General features: G+C 38.2%; 2 protein-coding genes across 6 annotated transcripts in view; one reads left to right on the top strand and one right to left on the bottom strand.

Moving 5' to 3' along the window:
• Positions 1-782: 782 nt before the first annotated feature.
• On the top strand, positions 783-1,751 carry LOC129728469 (uncharacterized protein K02A2.6-like). Its single transcript, XM_055686917.1, has 2 exons — positions 783-1,027; positions 1,109-1,751. The coding sequence occupies exons 1-2, from the start codon at positions 783-785 to the stop codon at positions 1,749-1,751; spliced, it is 888 nt and encodes a 295-aa protein (XP_055542892.1).
• A 706-nt stretch (positions 1,752-2,457) lies between these two features.
• LOC129731373 (coiled-coil domain-containing protein 170) overlaps positions 2,458-17,528 on the bottom strand; it is a 111,943-nt gene continuing 96,872 nt past the window's right edge. For 4 of the 5 annotated variants that reach the window (XM_055691303.1, XM_055691304.1, XM_055691301.1 and 1 more), the window contains exons 2-10: positions 16,782-16,826; positions 4,617-5,358; positions 4,376-4,557; positions 4,131-4,301; positions 3,900-4,064; positions 3,724-3,831; positions 3,503-3,640; positions 3,113-3,418; positions 2,458-3,052 (exon numbers count right to left, since the gene is read on the bottom strand). In XM_055691303.1, the coding sequence (XP_055547278.1) occupies positions 2,657-3,052; positions 3,113-3,418; positions 3,503-3,640; positions 3,724-3,831; positions 3,900-4,064; positions 4,131-4,301; positions 4,376-4,557; positions 4,617-5,358; positions 16,782-16,823 (2,250 nt within the window). In that variant the 5' untranslated portion in view covers positions 16,824-16,826 and the 3' untranslated portion in view covers positions 2,458-2,656. The remainder of the gene's footprint in view (positions 3,053-3,112; positions 3,419-3,502; positions 3,641-3,723; positions 3,832-3,899; positions 4,065-4,130; positions 4,302-4,375; positions 4,558-4,616; positions 5,359-16,781; positions 16,827-17,528) is intronic. The other variant, XM_055691305.1, reaches the window with a different exon arrangement.

Raw genomic sequence — 17,528 nt, 5'->3', positions numbered from 1 at the left:
CATACGATGGTATTCGGTCGGAAGTTTACCTTACAGACTGATCACCAACCACTTCTTAAGGTGTTCGGGAGCAAAAAAGGAATTCCGGTATACACGGCTAACCGGCTTCGACGCTGGGCGCTTACGTTAATGCTGTACGATTTTGACATCCAGTTTGTGCGCGCTGAAGACTTTGGACACGCTGACCTCCTTTCACGACTAATGAAATGCAATTCAACAACTGACGAAGAGTATGTCATTGCTTCTGTCCAAATGGAAGCCGATGTCAACACCGTTCTCAGTGATTCTACTTCAAGTCTACCTGTGACGTCCGAAATGATCGCTACTGAAACATCGAAAGATCCTGTTCTCCAGTCGGTGGTGTTCCATATCAATGAAGGATGGCCCAATCATTCCAAAGCAATTAATGATCCAGTTGTCCAACAATTCTTTATCCGCCGAGACAGTCTGCTGATCGTCCAAGGTTGCATCATGTTCGGCAATTGAGTTGTTGTACCAAACCGCTTTCGCAAACGCATTCTTCAGCAACTACATCGAGGCCATCCGGGGATGGAGCGAATGAAATCCCTAGCAAGAAGTTTCGTGTACTGGCCTAACATCGATGATACCGTCGGAAAATATGTTCGATGTTGCAGACCCTGTGCTGAAGCTGCTAAATCACCACGCAAGACGGACCTGAAGTCGTGGCCCATTCCATCGAAGCCGTGGAAACGAGTCCATATCGATTATGCTGGCCCGATTAATGGATACTACTACTTTCTGGTAATTGACGCATATTCAAAATGGCCAGAAATCTACCGCACTCGAAGCACAAACACAACGAAAACGTTGGAAATGCTAGACGAGATTTTTTCAAGATTCGGCAATCCAAAAATTCTTCGGATAATGGCTCGCAATTTGTTAGCGCCCGATTCAAGCAATTCTGTGATGAAGCTGGAATCACCCACTTAACAATTGCGCCCTACCATCCACAGTCTAATGGACAGGCTGAGCGCTTTGTGGACACTTTGAAAAGAGGACTCAAGAAGTAACGAGAGGGAGGAAATCCAGCAACTTTCCGACATCTTCAAACTTTCCTTTCCGTTTACCGGTCCACACCCAATCGAAGTGCTCGTGATCATAAGTCACCTGCAGAGCTTCTAGGTAGACCCTTCACTACTACACTGGATCTTCTTAAGCCCCGAAAATCAAGCACACCAGCTGTAAACAGTAAGCAGAATAACCAGTTCAATCAACGCCATGGTACCGTCAAGAGAGAGTTCTCCGCTGATGATTTAGTGTACGCAGAGGTTCATCGTCACAATCAAACCTCATGGGTTCCTGGCAAGGTGATTGAGAGAAAAGGCTCCGTCATGTATGCTGTACTTCTGGAAACCGGTCGTCTCATCCGTTCTCATACGAATCAGCTACGACAGCGTCATCTAGAATCCATTAGTGAAGCTACTGAATCAAATTTACCATGGACCGTGCTGCTTGAGGAATTTGGAATGCAAAATCTGTGTACTCCATGTTCGGATGAAACTGCCGATCCTGATTACAAAGAAACTCAACAACCGCCTGAAATGCTGCCCGAAGTGGCACACCCAATTCAACAATTGCCTGAAGTATTGCACCCTGCCGGACCAACATTGGACCAAGAAATGGTTCTAGCACCAGAAGTCGTTGTTGAAGGCAGCATTCCGCAGTGCTCCAATCAACCCGTTCGTAACCGAAGGCTTCCGGCATGGCTCGGATCCTACGATCTCTTTTAAGGGGGAGATGTTCCATAGCAATCACACTCGAAGACTTTTAACTAAGAAGCCTGTGAATTATTAAGCTGGTTGACAGCACAATTTTCTCTATTCATATTTGTTCCAACCTCCAAAGAATATAGACGTTAAAGCTACAACTAGTCTTTTATTTGTTGGAGACTACAACACACAGACTAACAGACATAACACGTCGAACAAATTTTCAATAAAATCATCGTTTGGATGGTTCCAGTACTTTACGTTAGTAACACTAGCACCATCTGCTGTCGTGTTCGCGCTGCGTCATGTATTTCGACATCAGCGCCAGCGTTACTGCATGTGTCAAATGGAGAACTATAAAATATGTATGAGATTGCATGACAGCGCCCCAGACGACGTTTTCGCGCGAAGACTGTTATTCGATTGAAAATTTGAAATGAACGTTTTTTGTGGCGATGGAGCTAAGTTCCAGTGTTACGTCTGTTAGTGTGTGGTATCCCTATATGACACTTTCTTTTCTTTTTTTGGATAGGATTAAAAATAACTCAAACATTTATATATCGTAAGGTAACTACCAATTGAAACGGTGGGAGTTGTATAATTTACAATTATATACAAGCGAAAAACATTCTGATATATTCGAAAAAAAAATAAAATGAGTAGCAATAATAAAATATTAAAACGGCCATAGATTATTATATCATACTAGTCAACATTTATTGCATACAACAACCCAATTCTTTATGGCAATAAAACGACCTCACTTCAGCTATCATCCTATAGGTGTCTCTAGTATGCTCTAGTTTAGTTTGCTATGAAGTAGAAACGATTTCAACATGGTAAGCTATAAAACGAACACTATCGCATGGCGCGATTCGGTATATTAGCAGTGACTTGGGCAGTATTCGATGTTTTTACGTACATTATTAGTATTTCTTTCCGAAATCAAAATCATCATCAAAGTGGTGATCGTGATCATTAAAACCTGAATCAATATATCGTCGTGTGTGTACTGGACTGGAGCTGAGCGGCCTGCAACCGACTGCAGACGAGGTCGCTGGTGGTCCTTCATCGTACCGGGAGCAATGGAGATCACTGCCGGCTGTTCCCACCGGAGACGTTGATCCGTAATGGCGTCCCAAACAGGTACAATGGTGATGTGCGCTGCACATAGACTGCAATTTGTGGAGCAAATCCGATTCCGGGCTCTCGTGCATGTGCAATAATTTAGCGACTGAGGTACGGAATGCTTGCAGTTGTGACAGACGGTGGCTGGTGTCCGATAGTTGTGCCTTTATTCGGGACAGTTCCTCGCGGAGGTGCTGTAATTAAATCGCATATTATCGAACAGACACTGGACTCACATGAAACTCACGACATACAGAAATTGCATGCTCGTCGCGAACCTTTCGATCGTGAGAGCTCTCAACGGCAGACCTAGCTCGGGATTTATAGGCTGCAAGTTGACTGACTAATCTTTCCCGCTCAGTTTCCAACTCACAGAGCCGAGCCTGCAATTCGTCACACTTCCGGGCTCGCTCCAAAGCCGTTAATTTATAGTCGGACGCTTCGCTAAGTTGGTTCTTCACCTCCGCCAATTGATGTTTGACTTCGGATAGCTGCTGAAAAGTACGTTCAGCGTTTTTCGAGTTACGGCGGGCTCGATGAACAGCTTCGTCACGTTCAGTCTAGAATATGGAATTACATTTACAGTGTTAGAAAGTTCAAATTCGCAGTTTAGGCAATGATTTTAGAGATGAAATGACGTCTACTTGTAGCATGACTTTTCCCCTGGCATTATCCTCTAGTAGTGTAATTTTACGCCGCAGAAGTTCCAAGTGCAGATCCCTCCGTTGGACCTGTTCCCTGAGAACACGAACCCGTCGCTGCAAATTGTACAGTGCGGAACTCTACAAAATGAAAATGTGGTGAGTGAAGAAGTGGCGGAATGTGTGAGTTAAACCGGATGTTGAGAATAAGCATTGATTTTTACTTCTTTCAGTGGCAGATCGGTACAGGAACGTTCCCGTCTCAGTTTCGTGTGATTGCTGTGGTGATGAGAATGGGAGTGCGTGTGATGGTGAGCCAATTCCCAGCAATTCTGAATGTGAAACATGCATTCTTAGCTATCGCATTACTGTTTGGGTAGAATAAATTAGTTCGTTTTACCTTATCGCAAATTCCGTGGACATGATGATCATGGTGAGTTGCTAGACGGTCTGCTCTTTCAAGTAACGTTTCCCCTAGGACTGTAGTATCGCTCCCAGGTGCAGGAGGCTCCGTGCATTCGCTCCAACACAGTGCACGGGCAAGCCGCACCAGGTATTCGCTCAGCTGTGAAATTTTGTGAATGACCCACTAACCGAAAGCAAATTTTAATAAAAATTTAAACAATTTTACCGTTGTATGTTCGGCTCTAAAGTGCTGCAGTTCGTGGCAAGCTTTCTCTAGCCGCTGTTCGACACTAATCCGATGTTGTTCCTCAGATTTCAGCCGGCATGTTGTACTTTCTTGATGTTCACCGTGACGTATCGCTTCCTGGTGAAGTTGTTCTTTAAGTTGAGCCACTTGCTGTAAATAGAATTATTTCGAATAATCATCCGATAAGCCAGGGTCAAGTTTTTATGAGAGTTTTGCCTACTTACATCGTGCAATGACTGATTGTGGTTGGTAATTTCACGTACTTTATCTCGAACATTATTTTCGCAGGGCTCGTTAACCCCAACGATGGTAGCCAACGTCCTCAAAAACTGCGATCTTTCCGTATGTAGTCTGTCGGTAGTGTTTTGCAGTCTACAACTTCTTGACTCAAAGCCCCGTAGTTCCTCTACAATTCGAATGAGTGCATAGTATTACAATTAAAATTAATTCTGTTCAAAACATTACCTCTAAGTTTATCACCGTTGACTTCACTCTCTGCCAACCGATCACGTGTTACTTGTAAGTCGCGTTCCGCCTGACGGCATCGTGCTTCTAATCCTTGAGAGAGCGTCTGCAAACCTTCGATCTGCGTTTGCAGTCGTGTTTTTTCCGCACAAGCTGTTGTCTTTGTCGTTATAAGCTCGGCTTCAGTAGAGGTCAGATGTTCGCAGGCCCCCGCTAGTTTGGATCGCAAACGTTGAAGCTCAGAAACCGTTTCCGCCGCTTTACTGAGCACAAATTCTGGTGTTAAATGAGCTCCATCGCAAACATCTATCCCCAGACATAGACATAACCTGCGCACCAAATCTTGCAGCTGTGCTCTGGCCTGATCACGGTGGCCTTCTTCTTTGCTTAGGTCACATTCTAGCCGCCTTGTTTTTGCACACAGCTCTTTGATTTTATCCTCCAGGTGCTTTTTGTCCCGATTCAGAGTACCAACGATACTTTCACTGCGAGAGTGAAGATTCTTTTCACGTGACTCAGCGGCCGCAAGACGCTGCTGTAAGGAACCAATCAGAGACGTTTGGCGAGCGCTCTGTGCCCTCAGGGCTTCGCATTCGTTTTCTTTGGCGCACAGGGAGCTTTTTGCGTCGGACAGCTCGGCCATCAATCGGTCCCGTTTGTAGGTGGAGGCGGCCAATTCGCTTCGCAGTGTCGTAGCCAAATCGATCGAGTGCGCCAGGTGGTCGTTGCATGATGGTTCGGGCTGAAATAGTTTGTATATAGGGTCAGAATTCGTGAAACGGATCACCGAAAATCGCGATGTCTTTTTTTTAATTAGAAACTTCAAGAGTTCATTCTCCAATTTTTATTGAATTTGAATAGTTTTTAAAGTTGTTATTGTCATTTGAAATTAATGTAAACATTTCCTTAAAACAGACATATCTTCAGGAATATTGAATCGAATTTGATGAAACTTTCACTGCAGGTGCATCCTTGTCGAGCTTCGTAGCCGCAGGGTTACAGAGTCCGCTTTGACAAGCGAATGGTGATAGGTTCGAATCTTAGTAGAACCAAACCATTCGTTAGCAAAAAGGACTTTAGGTATGGGTTTATTCTCAGGCTCTTCCACACAAAATCTTCTCTCCAGATTTAATAACCTCTCGTCTAAAGCTTCGATAATATCATAGACTATAGTAGTTATATGCTTTTAGAGTGATAGCTTGCAGGAGGATATGATAGAATCGATAAGGAAGAAAGTTGGTTACTAAACAATATGTTAAAAAATGATGTTTTGGGGCTCTTAAAAATGGTGTTAATTCATATTATTACATTTTTTTCAAATTTACGAATGATACAAATTATTTTTGTTCATTTTTGCTAATTACCTTTAAAGCTTGTCACTAGAGTTGGAAACGTACTATAAAGTAAAGAAGTAATTAAACAACGAAGACTGTGGAAAGTATATTTAATTTTTGTTCAATTTATCAAAATCACTAGCGTCTTTATGTTAATGCAATGCCTCATGTAATCAGACGTCACCAACTGGATCTTCACTGCTGGTACTAAGGAAAACTTAGTGAAGTAAAATTTAATTACCGTAAGCACTAAGTTAACTGAGGAATGAAATTTATCTTCAGTTCTCCTTATTTTGGATAAACCGTTAGAAAATTTGATATAGGACTATGTTTTTGTTTCCCATACCATATTTCATTGAAATGCAACCGTCCAAATGTTGGTTAGATTTCAAACGTAATTATTGTATAATTACTAATACGATTTACTAATCAATATGTCGTTAGGAATGAAATGATGAACCATTTTGTTACATGTCAGTTACCATCACTATTTCCTTACTCAGCAGCGAAAACTAATGAGAAGCTCCAAGGTCGAATTTCTGCGAAAAATGAACCAATCACGTGAGAGCACACCTAACAAACACAGACGTCAAAAGTAGACAGCAACCGTCTGCTGTGATGAGCAGGCCCGGATTTGAGAGGGGAGCAAAGGGGACAAATGCCCCGGGTCTCCCGATTGAAGGGGCCCCCCTAGTTCTAGAGCGACCTTTTTTTTTTGTTCGTCACCTTTCAGAACGTTACCTCTAAATGTTTTAAGAAAAGGGGGCCTCACAAACAAATTTGCCCCGGGCCCCCCAGCGTCTGAATCCGGCCCGGTGATGAGTGTCAGAAAATGTTTAGACAAAATCTTCCCGTTACAACAGATCAATTGATTTTTGTTTTTTTTTTAATTTTTTTTTTTGGTGTGGAATTAGACTAGTGCGTTCATTATTTAGAACTCTGTAGTAGCAGTGACGTGCGTAGCGTGGAAGGGTAAAAAATATCTGCACTTTTTCTTTCAAACATTTGTACCAAAATTTGTACTAATTAAATTTGAAAGAACAGTTTAATAACCCTTGAAACATGCTGCTCTAATAAGACAGTCGCTAATGTTCGAGTTTCGGCTGATAGAAACCATTAGAGCCAATAGGATCGCAGCGCTAGCCTTGCAATTATTCTGTATACTAACAGTACGCTGCTAAGTAGGTATGTATCGAACAAAGAGAAGATCAAATTACATAACGGAATGTAGAGCACCCTATGCTTCGTTCTTTCTTTATTGAGTGATATAAATATCAGTTTGACACATATAAAATCTGTACCTATCTGTGCTTTTTGATAAAAATCTGTAATCTGTACCGTACAGAATCTAGGTTAACGGGGGTATTTTGGCCCACATGCATATTCTGGCCCATCCGGTAACATTTTACGCATTTTATCTGAGAAATCAATGTATATTAGAAAACTATACATGCAACATTGAATAACACACCTAAGAATCATACTACACTATAATTTTCGGCGAAAAACTGGCTCTAGGTAGTGTTATTTTGAAATTACTTCATACATATTCAAAGTCATGGCTGAGTCAACCCAAAGTCAAGAGGAAGTGGTAATATACAAGTCAACGTCCGGAAGCTATTGTAACAAATATGTATGCTTTTGAAACAATTCGTTGTTGTAGTAACATCAATAAAATGTCATAGGAACAGTTTGTATACTCTAACATGTTGGAAAAAGTTGAAAAAGTGGTTAAACGCATGGCTGAAATATGTTTGCCTTTTTCTGAAGCAAACATATTTTGACCATGCCAAGTTTTGACATCTCTTTGATTACCGTTCGGCCGTTGCACGTGAACAAAGAACCAGCTTGTGACAATTTACAGGTAATTACTTCTTAATTTATCACATTTAACGATATGAAATTAGATGAGAATGCCTGTCAAACCACTGTGAGCCAAATCATTTCATTTTTAGATGCCTAAAATTTACAAAAATTCACAGCAGAAGAATGTTCTCCTAAAACCCACTATTTTTGCTTTAAAAATACCGATGATGATCTTAAATATAATTAGTCCGAGCTATTTCCATACACGTCTGTAGATATAAAAGTGGGCCAAAGTAAAAATTTGGTGGACCAAAATATGTTTTTAGCACTTCGTAGAATTGCATTGTTGAACGGTGTATATTAAAATAGACACTTAGCTTTTAACAATGGTATAATAGAGTAGGTATTTATGTTGAAAAATTGTGTTTGTTTTCAATGAACTGTGCGAACACTTCCCAAAGCTGGCCAAAATACCCCCGTTACCCTATATCAGAAAAAAAACGAAAAAATCTGTACCTGCGGCAACACTGGCTGTGAGACTGTTATTAATAGCAATACTCAGACGGAGAGATATACGAAGAGGATGTTGTGAGCCAAATGAACATGTCAAAATTCGAGTCAAACGAACAAGAAAGGTTACACATGGAAAGGTGGTGCAATCAAGTACAATAAAGGATATATTTATTTTCACACGTTTTTCAAGTTTTCTTGCTAAACAATGAATTGAGAAGGCTCCAAAATTGGTGTATAACAGTGATTTTTAACCTTAAAACCTTCAAGGATTTTGTGATGCACTTTAATGTTGCCCCAGGACTTCCACCGTCACCATCAGTTATACGAATCAAATGAAAAATTTAGTCAACATTGCGCTTTGAGAAAAGATCTGGCAACTCTGACATGTGAAACCTAGTTGCCAAATTGGCGTTTTTTTTCATCGCATATCTCTCTCTCTCTCTCTCTCTCTCTCTCTCTCTGAGTATCTCTAGTTATTAAGGTGGAAGTACGTCGAAGCCATAAATGGCCGACTTCAAGCCACCACGTGGTCGACTTCGAATTTTCAAATGCTTGCCACTCGGTAATACTTAATGCATCACTTGTGAGAACATATCATCATGTTTGTTATGGTGATGAAAACATAAAATAGTGTTCTCATAGATAACGCATTAACAATTCCCGAGTCTTGTTGCGCTGAAAATTCGTAGTCGGCCACGTGGTGGCTTTTACACACTACCACCTTAAAGCAGGTATCTTGAACGAACACACACAGGCAACAGTAAACTTGATAAAGGACGCACATTACTGAGAGCCAATATGTAACTTTTGCTTTCTTGGTGTCTCTTGCACTTGGTGATTAATGCTTGTCTTCGGCTCGACACGCAACGAATGAAGAACCGCACTATTTACACAGCGAATATCTCTTCCATGGAGCCTTTTCTGTAGGTACTTGTAGCATCCGGTGTGACTCTGAGTCATTGTTAGTTTGCCTTTCTTTGCTTTGTGCCGTCTTTTTGTATTCTGATTTTCTGTTTGCCATATTACACATTGTAAATAAACAATCATTTTAATCTACCTTTATTTATCTGGTTGAAACTTTGCACAGATGTTCCTGTAAGTTAAAGATGTCATCTTGTGCTGTTAGTGTTATTTTAAAATCACGACTAAATTGTGAAAAGGGTTTATATGAAAAGTCGAATTAATAATTACGAATAGTTATAGAGCCAGAACGACTTGTTTGATCGGTGTGACATCTTCGGTAAAGTTGTAGATCATAATTTTGTCTTTCCGAAAAAATATACACCATGAAAAAAACTCCATTTCAATAAAAGCATAAAAATAAAAATTTAAATTAATTGTACTTTTACAAATTTAATTTTCACAGAAGGTTGACTTGAGAAAAAAAAAACGAACGGTTTGATAAAAAAAAATGTAAATTTACTCGAATACTCGCAATGTAGGTTGCATTGTAGTAGAGATATGAGTGCGAGAGAATATTGAATAGAGAGAATAGGATAGAAAAACGTTTTGAATTTCAATAGCAATAGCTCTCAAAAGATTTGCCTTCTGGAAAAAATGCAAAATTTCAGCTCAATCGTGCAGCAGGCTCTTTTCCAGAATCAGGTATACCGTCTGCCGGGGTGAGATTAAGCCACGGGGTGAGATTGAGCCAAAACGGGAAATGTTTGTATGTTAAATTACGTGCGATTTCTAGAACCTACTACCTCAAATTCAACACTTTATGAAACGTGACATATTTATTCACAACTCCAAATAAAATATAAATAATATCAGTGAACTGTTTCACTTAAATAATGTTTCAAAGTACAGGGTGAAAAACATGCGCAAATAACGTTATCCAAAAATGTCCAAGGCAAACCAACCCGTTCAAGAAATCTCATCGACTTACTGCTCAGTTGCTACGTTAGGATGTCGTCTTGAATGTGTTGAGGAAATGTTATGCATTAAATCTGTGTTGGCTCAGAAAATAATGTTTTTCCAAACTGTATTCTTTTCGAGCCCTTTTGGGGTGAGATTGTGCCAAGCTATGATGAACGGTACAATGTACGGAATTCATATTTACGACAAAATTATTTCAGTATACACCAAAACACTTGCATTGTTTAAATAGAGTATGTTGTCTAGCCAAGGTATTATTTGAAATAATGACTAAAAGCTTGAGAATAGGAAGCTAACAACTATTAGATGGAAATTTACACTGACTGATATTACTCATGGAATGTAACAAAATTTTGTACACCGATTCTATATTAACTGATGACTTTTTCAGCGAGGAAGGAGGGTTATGGGTACGTTTCCAGCGGTTTTGAGATCTCCAATGGAATATACAGTGGTCAATGACATATAATAATTGAAACGAAAAGTCGTCTCACGCCTTATGTCCTAACGTTTTCTCTTTCTAAGCTACCTGGAGACGCCACCATGTGTATAGAGACTGTCTATAAGCCACGTTCTCATAACTGGTTACTCCAGATATCGATTTAATCCAGTCATACATTTTTCTACAATTCATATGAAACGTAGTTTCTGGTCAACCCGCTACAGCCCCTTAATAGTCCACGTTGTTTATGGTCAACCCTATATTTACTGTTTTATCATGTTATTCATGTGAATTATTCGTAGATACACTACTGTTCATTTTTCAGGTGTTGAAGTCAACTTTGTGTTTTTGGCACAATCTCACCCCATAGAAGGGGTGAGATTAGGCCAAAGTTCATTCAATTTTAGCAAAATTATAGTTTATTGTAACTAAACCATATTGGCGGCAGTCGTTAACTAAACATTTAAGTGTGCATTGACGTGAATTGGATTAACCTCATAGCCTAAATGTGTACATTACAAGCTAAGGAACAAAATGTATCCTTTTTTGGCACAATCTCACCCCGGCAGACGGTAGTCACAAAATTCCATTCCCAAATACAGACAACCATTCGATGCAACTATCTGTTACATAGTCTGATAGTATATTTTCCTAACATTCCTTCGCCAGAATAAAGTGCTCATACTAGTGGGGCATCGTTATATGAAAAAAAATGAAAATGGACAGCAGCAGGCCAGAATCTGTTTTTTTTTTTGGGTTCTAATTGGGATCCCAAACATTCACAAAATTATCGGAAGTCGATTGGTTTTGTCTCCGCTTGCCGCATTGGATTTCAAATTTTGATAAAAATCTGCTATTTTGCATTTTCCATTCTAGAAAGCTCAAAATGGCCCAAAGCATACGTTTCAAATCTTCAAAAGTTTGATGTTTGACAACTTTGCCGAAGACGCTAAAGAGCTAGGATGTCCTTAAAAATTGCTACAGCTGTTCAAAGCCGAATATGTCGAATTAAATGCTGAAAATCAGCTTTCTGCCAACATTACCAGTGTACCGTCGTCAGTCAGGTTTCCATTAGAAGTAGGGACGTTGCGATACCACCGATACTAATACAGAATCGATCCTTCTACTTCCGATACTCGGATATTTGGTATCGATGTTTTATCAGCGATACTTAATCAATATCGATACACACCTCTCAGTATCGAAAGACTCAAAACAACCTTGTAAAGAAGAACGAACGAAGCAGAAAACTTGCTGTTTTCTGTGGCATTTTGATGCTTCGTATGCATGCATGCCATCTCATCGGCAATGCAAATTTAACAGAAATTTCTGTAGATTAACCTACGGGAACGATTCTTTTCTACGGTCATGCAGATCCGAAGGTAAAATCTACAGAGCCAGCGGCTCTTTTCGAAAACGGGATCAATTATTAAGGAAAAGCGTAATCGACTTTTGACTAAGTTTCTGCAGAAGCTGGTGTTTCTAGATTCAGTAAATTTATAGACCATTTTACGAACTGACAGGCAGGGATACCAAATGTGCAGATTTGTCTGCAAAACGCAGATTTTTGGAGTCCGTGTGCAGATGTTCATTGATTTGCAGATATTTGCAATTTTTCCACGGTTTCTGCAGATTTTTGTCAGAGTCTTCTTATATTTGCGCAGATTTTCTCAAATTGTGTGCAGATTGTTACAGACTTTTGCCTGCGCGAGCAAAATTTTTTCGGATCACGGATAGAATTTTTTCAGATTTCGTGCAAATTTTTCCGGTTTTTCGAGCAGTTGCAGACATTTTTCAAAAACATCTGGCATCTCTGCTGACAGGTGTCACGTATTCTGCTGTTGATGATGTTGCTTTCACGTGAGTTATGTTAGCTGTTCCGAGCTCTCTGTCAAAATTTCATTCATAGAATGAGTTCAGAAACGTCTCGTAAAACGGTCTATATAAATGATTTAATTGAATTAAACGTTTTATCTTGAGGAATAAATAATAAAAAAAGAATTATGACTTATATTTTGAATGAAGGGTATCGCACAACGATACATTTAGGTATCGATACGTTAGCCTCGATACTATCGGAATATCAGTACTTGCTCTCGATACAGGTATCGATCCTAAGTATCGATGTTTAATGGTATCGCAACGTCCCTAATTAGAAGTAATCTCTACAACAGTAGATCATACTTACACCTAGAACATTGACCTAGGGTAAGGAACGGCTTAACCAGTAGCGCCTATTTTAATCAGTCGAAGAAAACAGGCCTCAAACTCCTGAATTTTGATCAATATCGACAATTTCAATGATGGAAACGAAAACTTTGATTGTCTAGCTGTCTGACGAATTTAAGGAATACCGTTTATCACAAAGAATTTTGTGAACAAACATCGTTTGAAACAAATCGACCTATATTGCAACCATTCAGGAGCCACTTCGGGTGCTGAAAAAAAAACGCCTGCAAAACAGAGGGAACTGCTTAAAATAGGTTCGGGGTGATTGGAATAGTGTCCACCGATTGGTAACTTTAATTGATGATTGTTAAAGTTTGCTAACTTAGCTATACAATCTGAAAACAAGTTCTGACAGAGAAAACGATAGAGAACAGATTGATATACTACTGTTTGAATTTCACCCAACACTTTTCGAGTATTTCGTCTGAATACACAGCCGCGACTTGATATTAGTCGGGTGTGTGTTTCCGCGGATGAATTTTGTAAGATTTTGTAGTCGACTGAAATAAATTAATAATATCGCTCGGAAGTGATATAATGACTTTACGAGGAGATGCCCGCATAGATGAATTTTTTTTTAAATAGGTAATATGGCTCGCGTGCGCTTTGTTTTTACGGTGATAAATAAGCAAACAGAATAAATTAGGATCGCATTACGACTTTCGCGGCCGATATAACGAATTCGTAGGCGCGATATTTGTTATTATGAACCCGGCACTCGAGCTCAGCACGCCGCACAGTGCGTTGAATGTATGGGAATACGGGTCAAAAATCAAAACAGCCATTCAGGCCATTTTTTTTTCAATTGATGTAATACGAAAAATGGTTAGTACTGATGAGAGCTACTATTTGCATAAATGACGAATATAAAATAAGTAATCGCAAAAGTGTCTCAAACGCCATGTTTTTATACAGAAGCATAAAATGATAATTTCCCTAGAATATTATCCATTTTGAGATAGAAGGCTTGAAAAGCATGTTTGAATAAATTTCAGGTGACGATAAAGTGACTTAAACGCCACCACAATGAGTTTTCATTTATATTTTTATTCAATTCCCAATTAATTATGTTTATATACGGTTTGCTATTGCAAAACATCTAGATATCATCCATCCGGGAATCTTTTATGTGTTTTACACATAAATTACGTGTTATACATAAAAATTTAAGGACAAATGTGCGATACATTGCTCATTCTTGGTTGCAGAGGTATCATTCGAAAACGTAAATTGTGGGTCAGGGAGCAAACTTGAGCAATGGCAATCATTTCCAGAATGTTAAGGATATTCCAAATAGAAGAAAAAAGTGAAATTCAGAGCGGTACTTTGAGGTACTTTTTGACTATCGATTTTAAGTCGAAATTGTCTTTTTTCTCTAAGCATAAATAAGCATGACCAAGAAGCCTTCAACTACCATAGCGGCTACGTTGTGTCTCATTGGTAATATGTAAAATGTAGTAGTTACATGCCTCTACCGTTACCATATTGGTTTTAACTGCAAAAGATAGAGAGCATATTTAAAAATGTATTTGAAAAATTAAGAAGATTTTCTGAATATAACGTTTCTTTTAAATAGGTAAAACTACTTTACAGTAAATGCTTTTCATGACCGTATAGGTGAACTTACGAGGTTAATAATATCATTACAATATGTCTCAAATATGTATAAAACATATCAACATATAGAATTGGTTCAATAAAAGATTCAATTTTTTGATTTTTGTCTATGGAACGATGCACTGTGCGCCGTTTACCAAAACGAACCATGCTGTAAACCTTGTTCTCTCCTCCAACATCCCTGAGATTTCTCGTGGAAGTGCAGAGGTGTTCTCGGCTTCCAATAAAGCGGGTATCACGTCAACGTGTTCCCATACACACTTCTTCATTGACCTGCATTCGGATGCGGCCGCTGGTATTGCCCAATATAAAGATAAGGGTCATCAGTTTTGACACATTGAGGATGCATGTTAGTCCCAAGCATCATCTGTTGGTTCTCTGTGTAACTACAGCTGATCTGGCAATAACGGAGTAGTAACCGCGGGCGGTCAATCATGCTCATGCTCATGCTCATGAATACACAGCCGGTTTCTAAAGCTGCTTAGAATATGTTCCCTACCCTACATTCGTTTGCTTGACTCAACTGAGTGTAAAAACTCGATACGACAGGTTATATCTGATAGAAATCCTACTGACACCGGAACACTGGCAGAGTTGACAGAAAAAATGATTTTCGGCGTTTATTTCTACATAACCAACTTTAAACAGATAGAGCTTTTTCAGGGACATCCTAGCTCTTCAGTGTCTTCGGCAAAGTTGTCAAGCATCTGCAATACTAAACTTTAACGTTAAGTAGTGCATTAATAAAGCAACTCACTAGAAAGAGAAATGCAGGATTTCCCATACAAATTTGAAATGCAGTGCCCCAAGCGAAGACAAAACCAATCGACTTCCAGTAAGTTAAGGATTATTTGGGGCAACAAATGGAACCAACAATACTTGTTTCTGGAAAATCAATCCATTTGTTTTCCGTGGGGACCGCATATCAGCGAAGATGAACGTCTGTGGTAGTAATGTCACTTTGTACACTACCAGGGATATATTTCCCACAGGCCAGCAACAGAAATGTCACTTTGTAGACTTCTTGTCAGTTAGTGAAAATTAAACAATTGAAAAATTTTTACGTAGTACCTACTGAAAGGTAAATCATCGATTAGTATAAGAAAAATCAGGTATATTTTTAAATAAAATCCCCTATTCTCAGTCAAAATCATGTCAGTGAAATAAATGATACCTCTTGAGTAATATAGAAATTATTTGATCTGAGCATCTCTGAAATTGCTAGAGTAACACAGCGCTTGCGAAATTACAGAAACGCTGCGAGCCATCATTATCACTGTGAAGAAAAAGTTATTTTCATGTTCAACTTCGTGATATGTATGCGCAGCTTTCAGTTTCAACTAACAATCTATCACTGTTAGTGAAAATTTGCAACTTTGCTAGCACCCTCGCGTTGCGTAACATTTGAACGAACTCTCTCTTCTAATGTCACGCTTCTTGTATAGATCTTCAAAAGTTTCTGTAACGCGAATATTTGAACATTACAATTACTTAAACTGACGTGAGCTGATCAAATAGGGTAATCGCTCTATTATTTATCTCAACAGCTAGGTGCACCTATATTCATCTTATTTCTCTCATTTGTCCAATTTACCGTCAAATTTATGCAAATTGTTGAAAGTAAATCTATTTGCTTCTCGATTTTGTCAAGTGGGTGAAAGTTTTACGTTGAAAATATGGTAAAATTTGATGATAAATTGATCAAAAAGACGTGATGAGATGAATATAGGTACTGAGATGAATATAGGAGCGATAACCCTACTCCATGAAATCTGAATAAAGAATGTATAATCATGCTTACTTCTATGTTTTATGTGATGAAAAACGTTACAATAACAGCATTCTTACCAGCAGTAGTATCGTCTCATGTATTTGTGCTTATACATAATGATAAAACCATTGAAAACTGTTCGATCTACTTCAAGTTAGTTGAATGTGTTTGCTGGAAGAACGCGATTTTTGAATAAGACTTGATCTGTTTTTTATTTATTTGTTTTATTTTATTCATATTCAGGCACTGTTTGATATTTGCAATAACGTTCTGACTATACTGAAAATCTTGAAGGCTTTAAAACTTCTTTTATCATTGACTAACAAACGGTCCTTTTCAAAATCACCAACAATACATTGAAAATTTTTAAATTAGAAATTTTATTTGTTTGAATTGTTTAATCTTCTTTGCTATAACTTAATTACCATACATATGTTTGCTATCTAGTATAGTAGTTTATTATATAATTTAGTTAATAAGCTTTTTCTGATCGATTTTATTAATTATTAATTATTTACTGTTTAATTAGTAAACACAGTATATTTTTTCAATCAAAAACGAATCGTACTTACGTGATGATGGTGATGTACGGGTGAGTGATGATGTTTTGGCATAATCTGAAATCAAAGCATTGATTTGAAATGGATTGTCAGCTGTTCCTTTGAGTTTTTTATGCCATCAAAAAAATTTACAACTCTTTTAATTTAAACAAACTGCCTTGTGAGAGCTTATATTTCAATTGAAGGAATTACTATATAAAACAACACTATTGTACTGAAACGAAAACCAATTTTCTTCAAATTATTAATTTTACATTGAATGGAAACAATTTTCACAATTATATTTCAGTTTCTGCCTATTTGCAAATAATGCATCTTCATTCAACCAAGGCTACAGAAAGAAAAAACAAAAATATAACAGAAGTTGTTAGTTTGTTACGGGAAAAACCTTACAGGCTATGTTTTCAATTTGGTCCCGTTAGGTGTTAAAATAACAGAAATTTATAAAAGAAATGATTCTACTAGTATCAAACACATATCAAAACTTGTTACTAATATATCAGCTTTCTAACAAAATAAAATAGTATATAGAACAATATAATAACAAACATTGTTAGAAACAACAGGTTTTGATAAAAACGAAAAATTAGTTAGACTCGTTTCAGAACTACTTCATTTCAAATTTTGCTATTATAACTCAGATTCAACAACTTCAGATTCAATTTTGTTATCAAAATTATATGGAAAAATACAAAATTGTATCAAAATACGTTATTTGTATCTCGCGTTGATAGAATTTTGTATTTTTTTAGTTATGCT

This window comes from Wyeomyia smithii, chromosome 3 (assembly GCF_029784165.1).
Source record: "Wyeomyia smithii strain HCP4-BCI-WySm-NY-G18 chromosome 3, ASM2978416v1, whole genome shotgun sequence".
NCBI lineage: Eukaryota > Metazoa > Arthropoda > Insecta > Diptera > Culicidae > Wyeomyia > Wyeomyia smithii.
This window is presented reverse-complemented; position numbering and strand designations above follow the sequence as displayed.

What these genes read in the sequence shown, in the direction of transcription:
- LOC129728469 (XM_055686917.1), top strand. Translation starts at nt 783, where the DNA reads ATGGCCAGAAATCTACCGCACTCGAAGCACAAACACAACGAAAACGTT. An exon ending in TTGAAAAGAGGACTCAAGAA is followed by an intron (nt 1,028 to 1,108) that starts GTAACGAGAGGG and finishes ACCCAATCGAAG; the next exon opens with TGCTCGTGATCATAAGTCAC.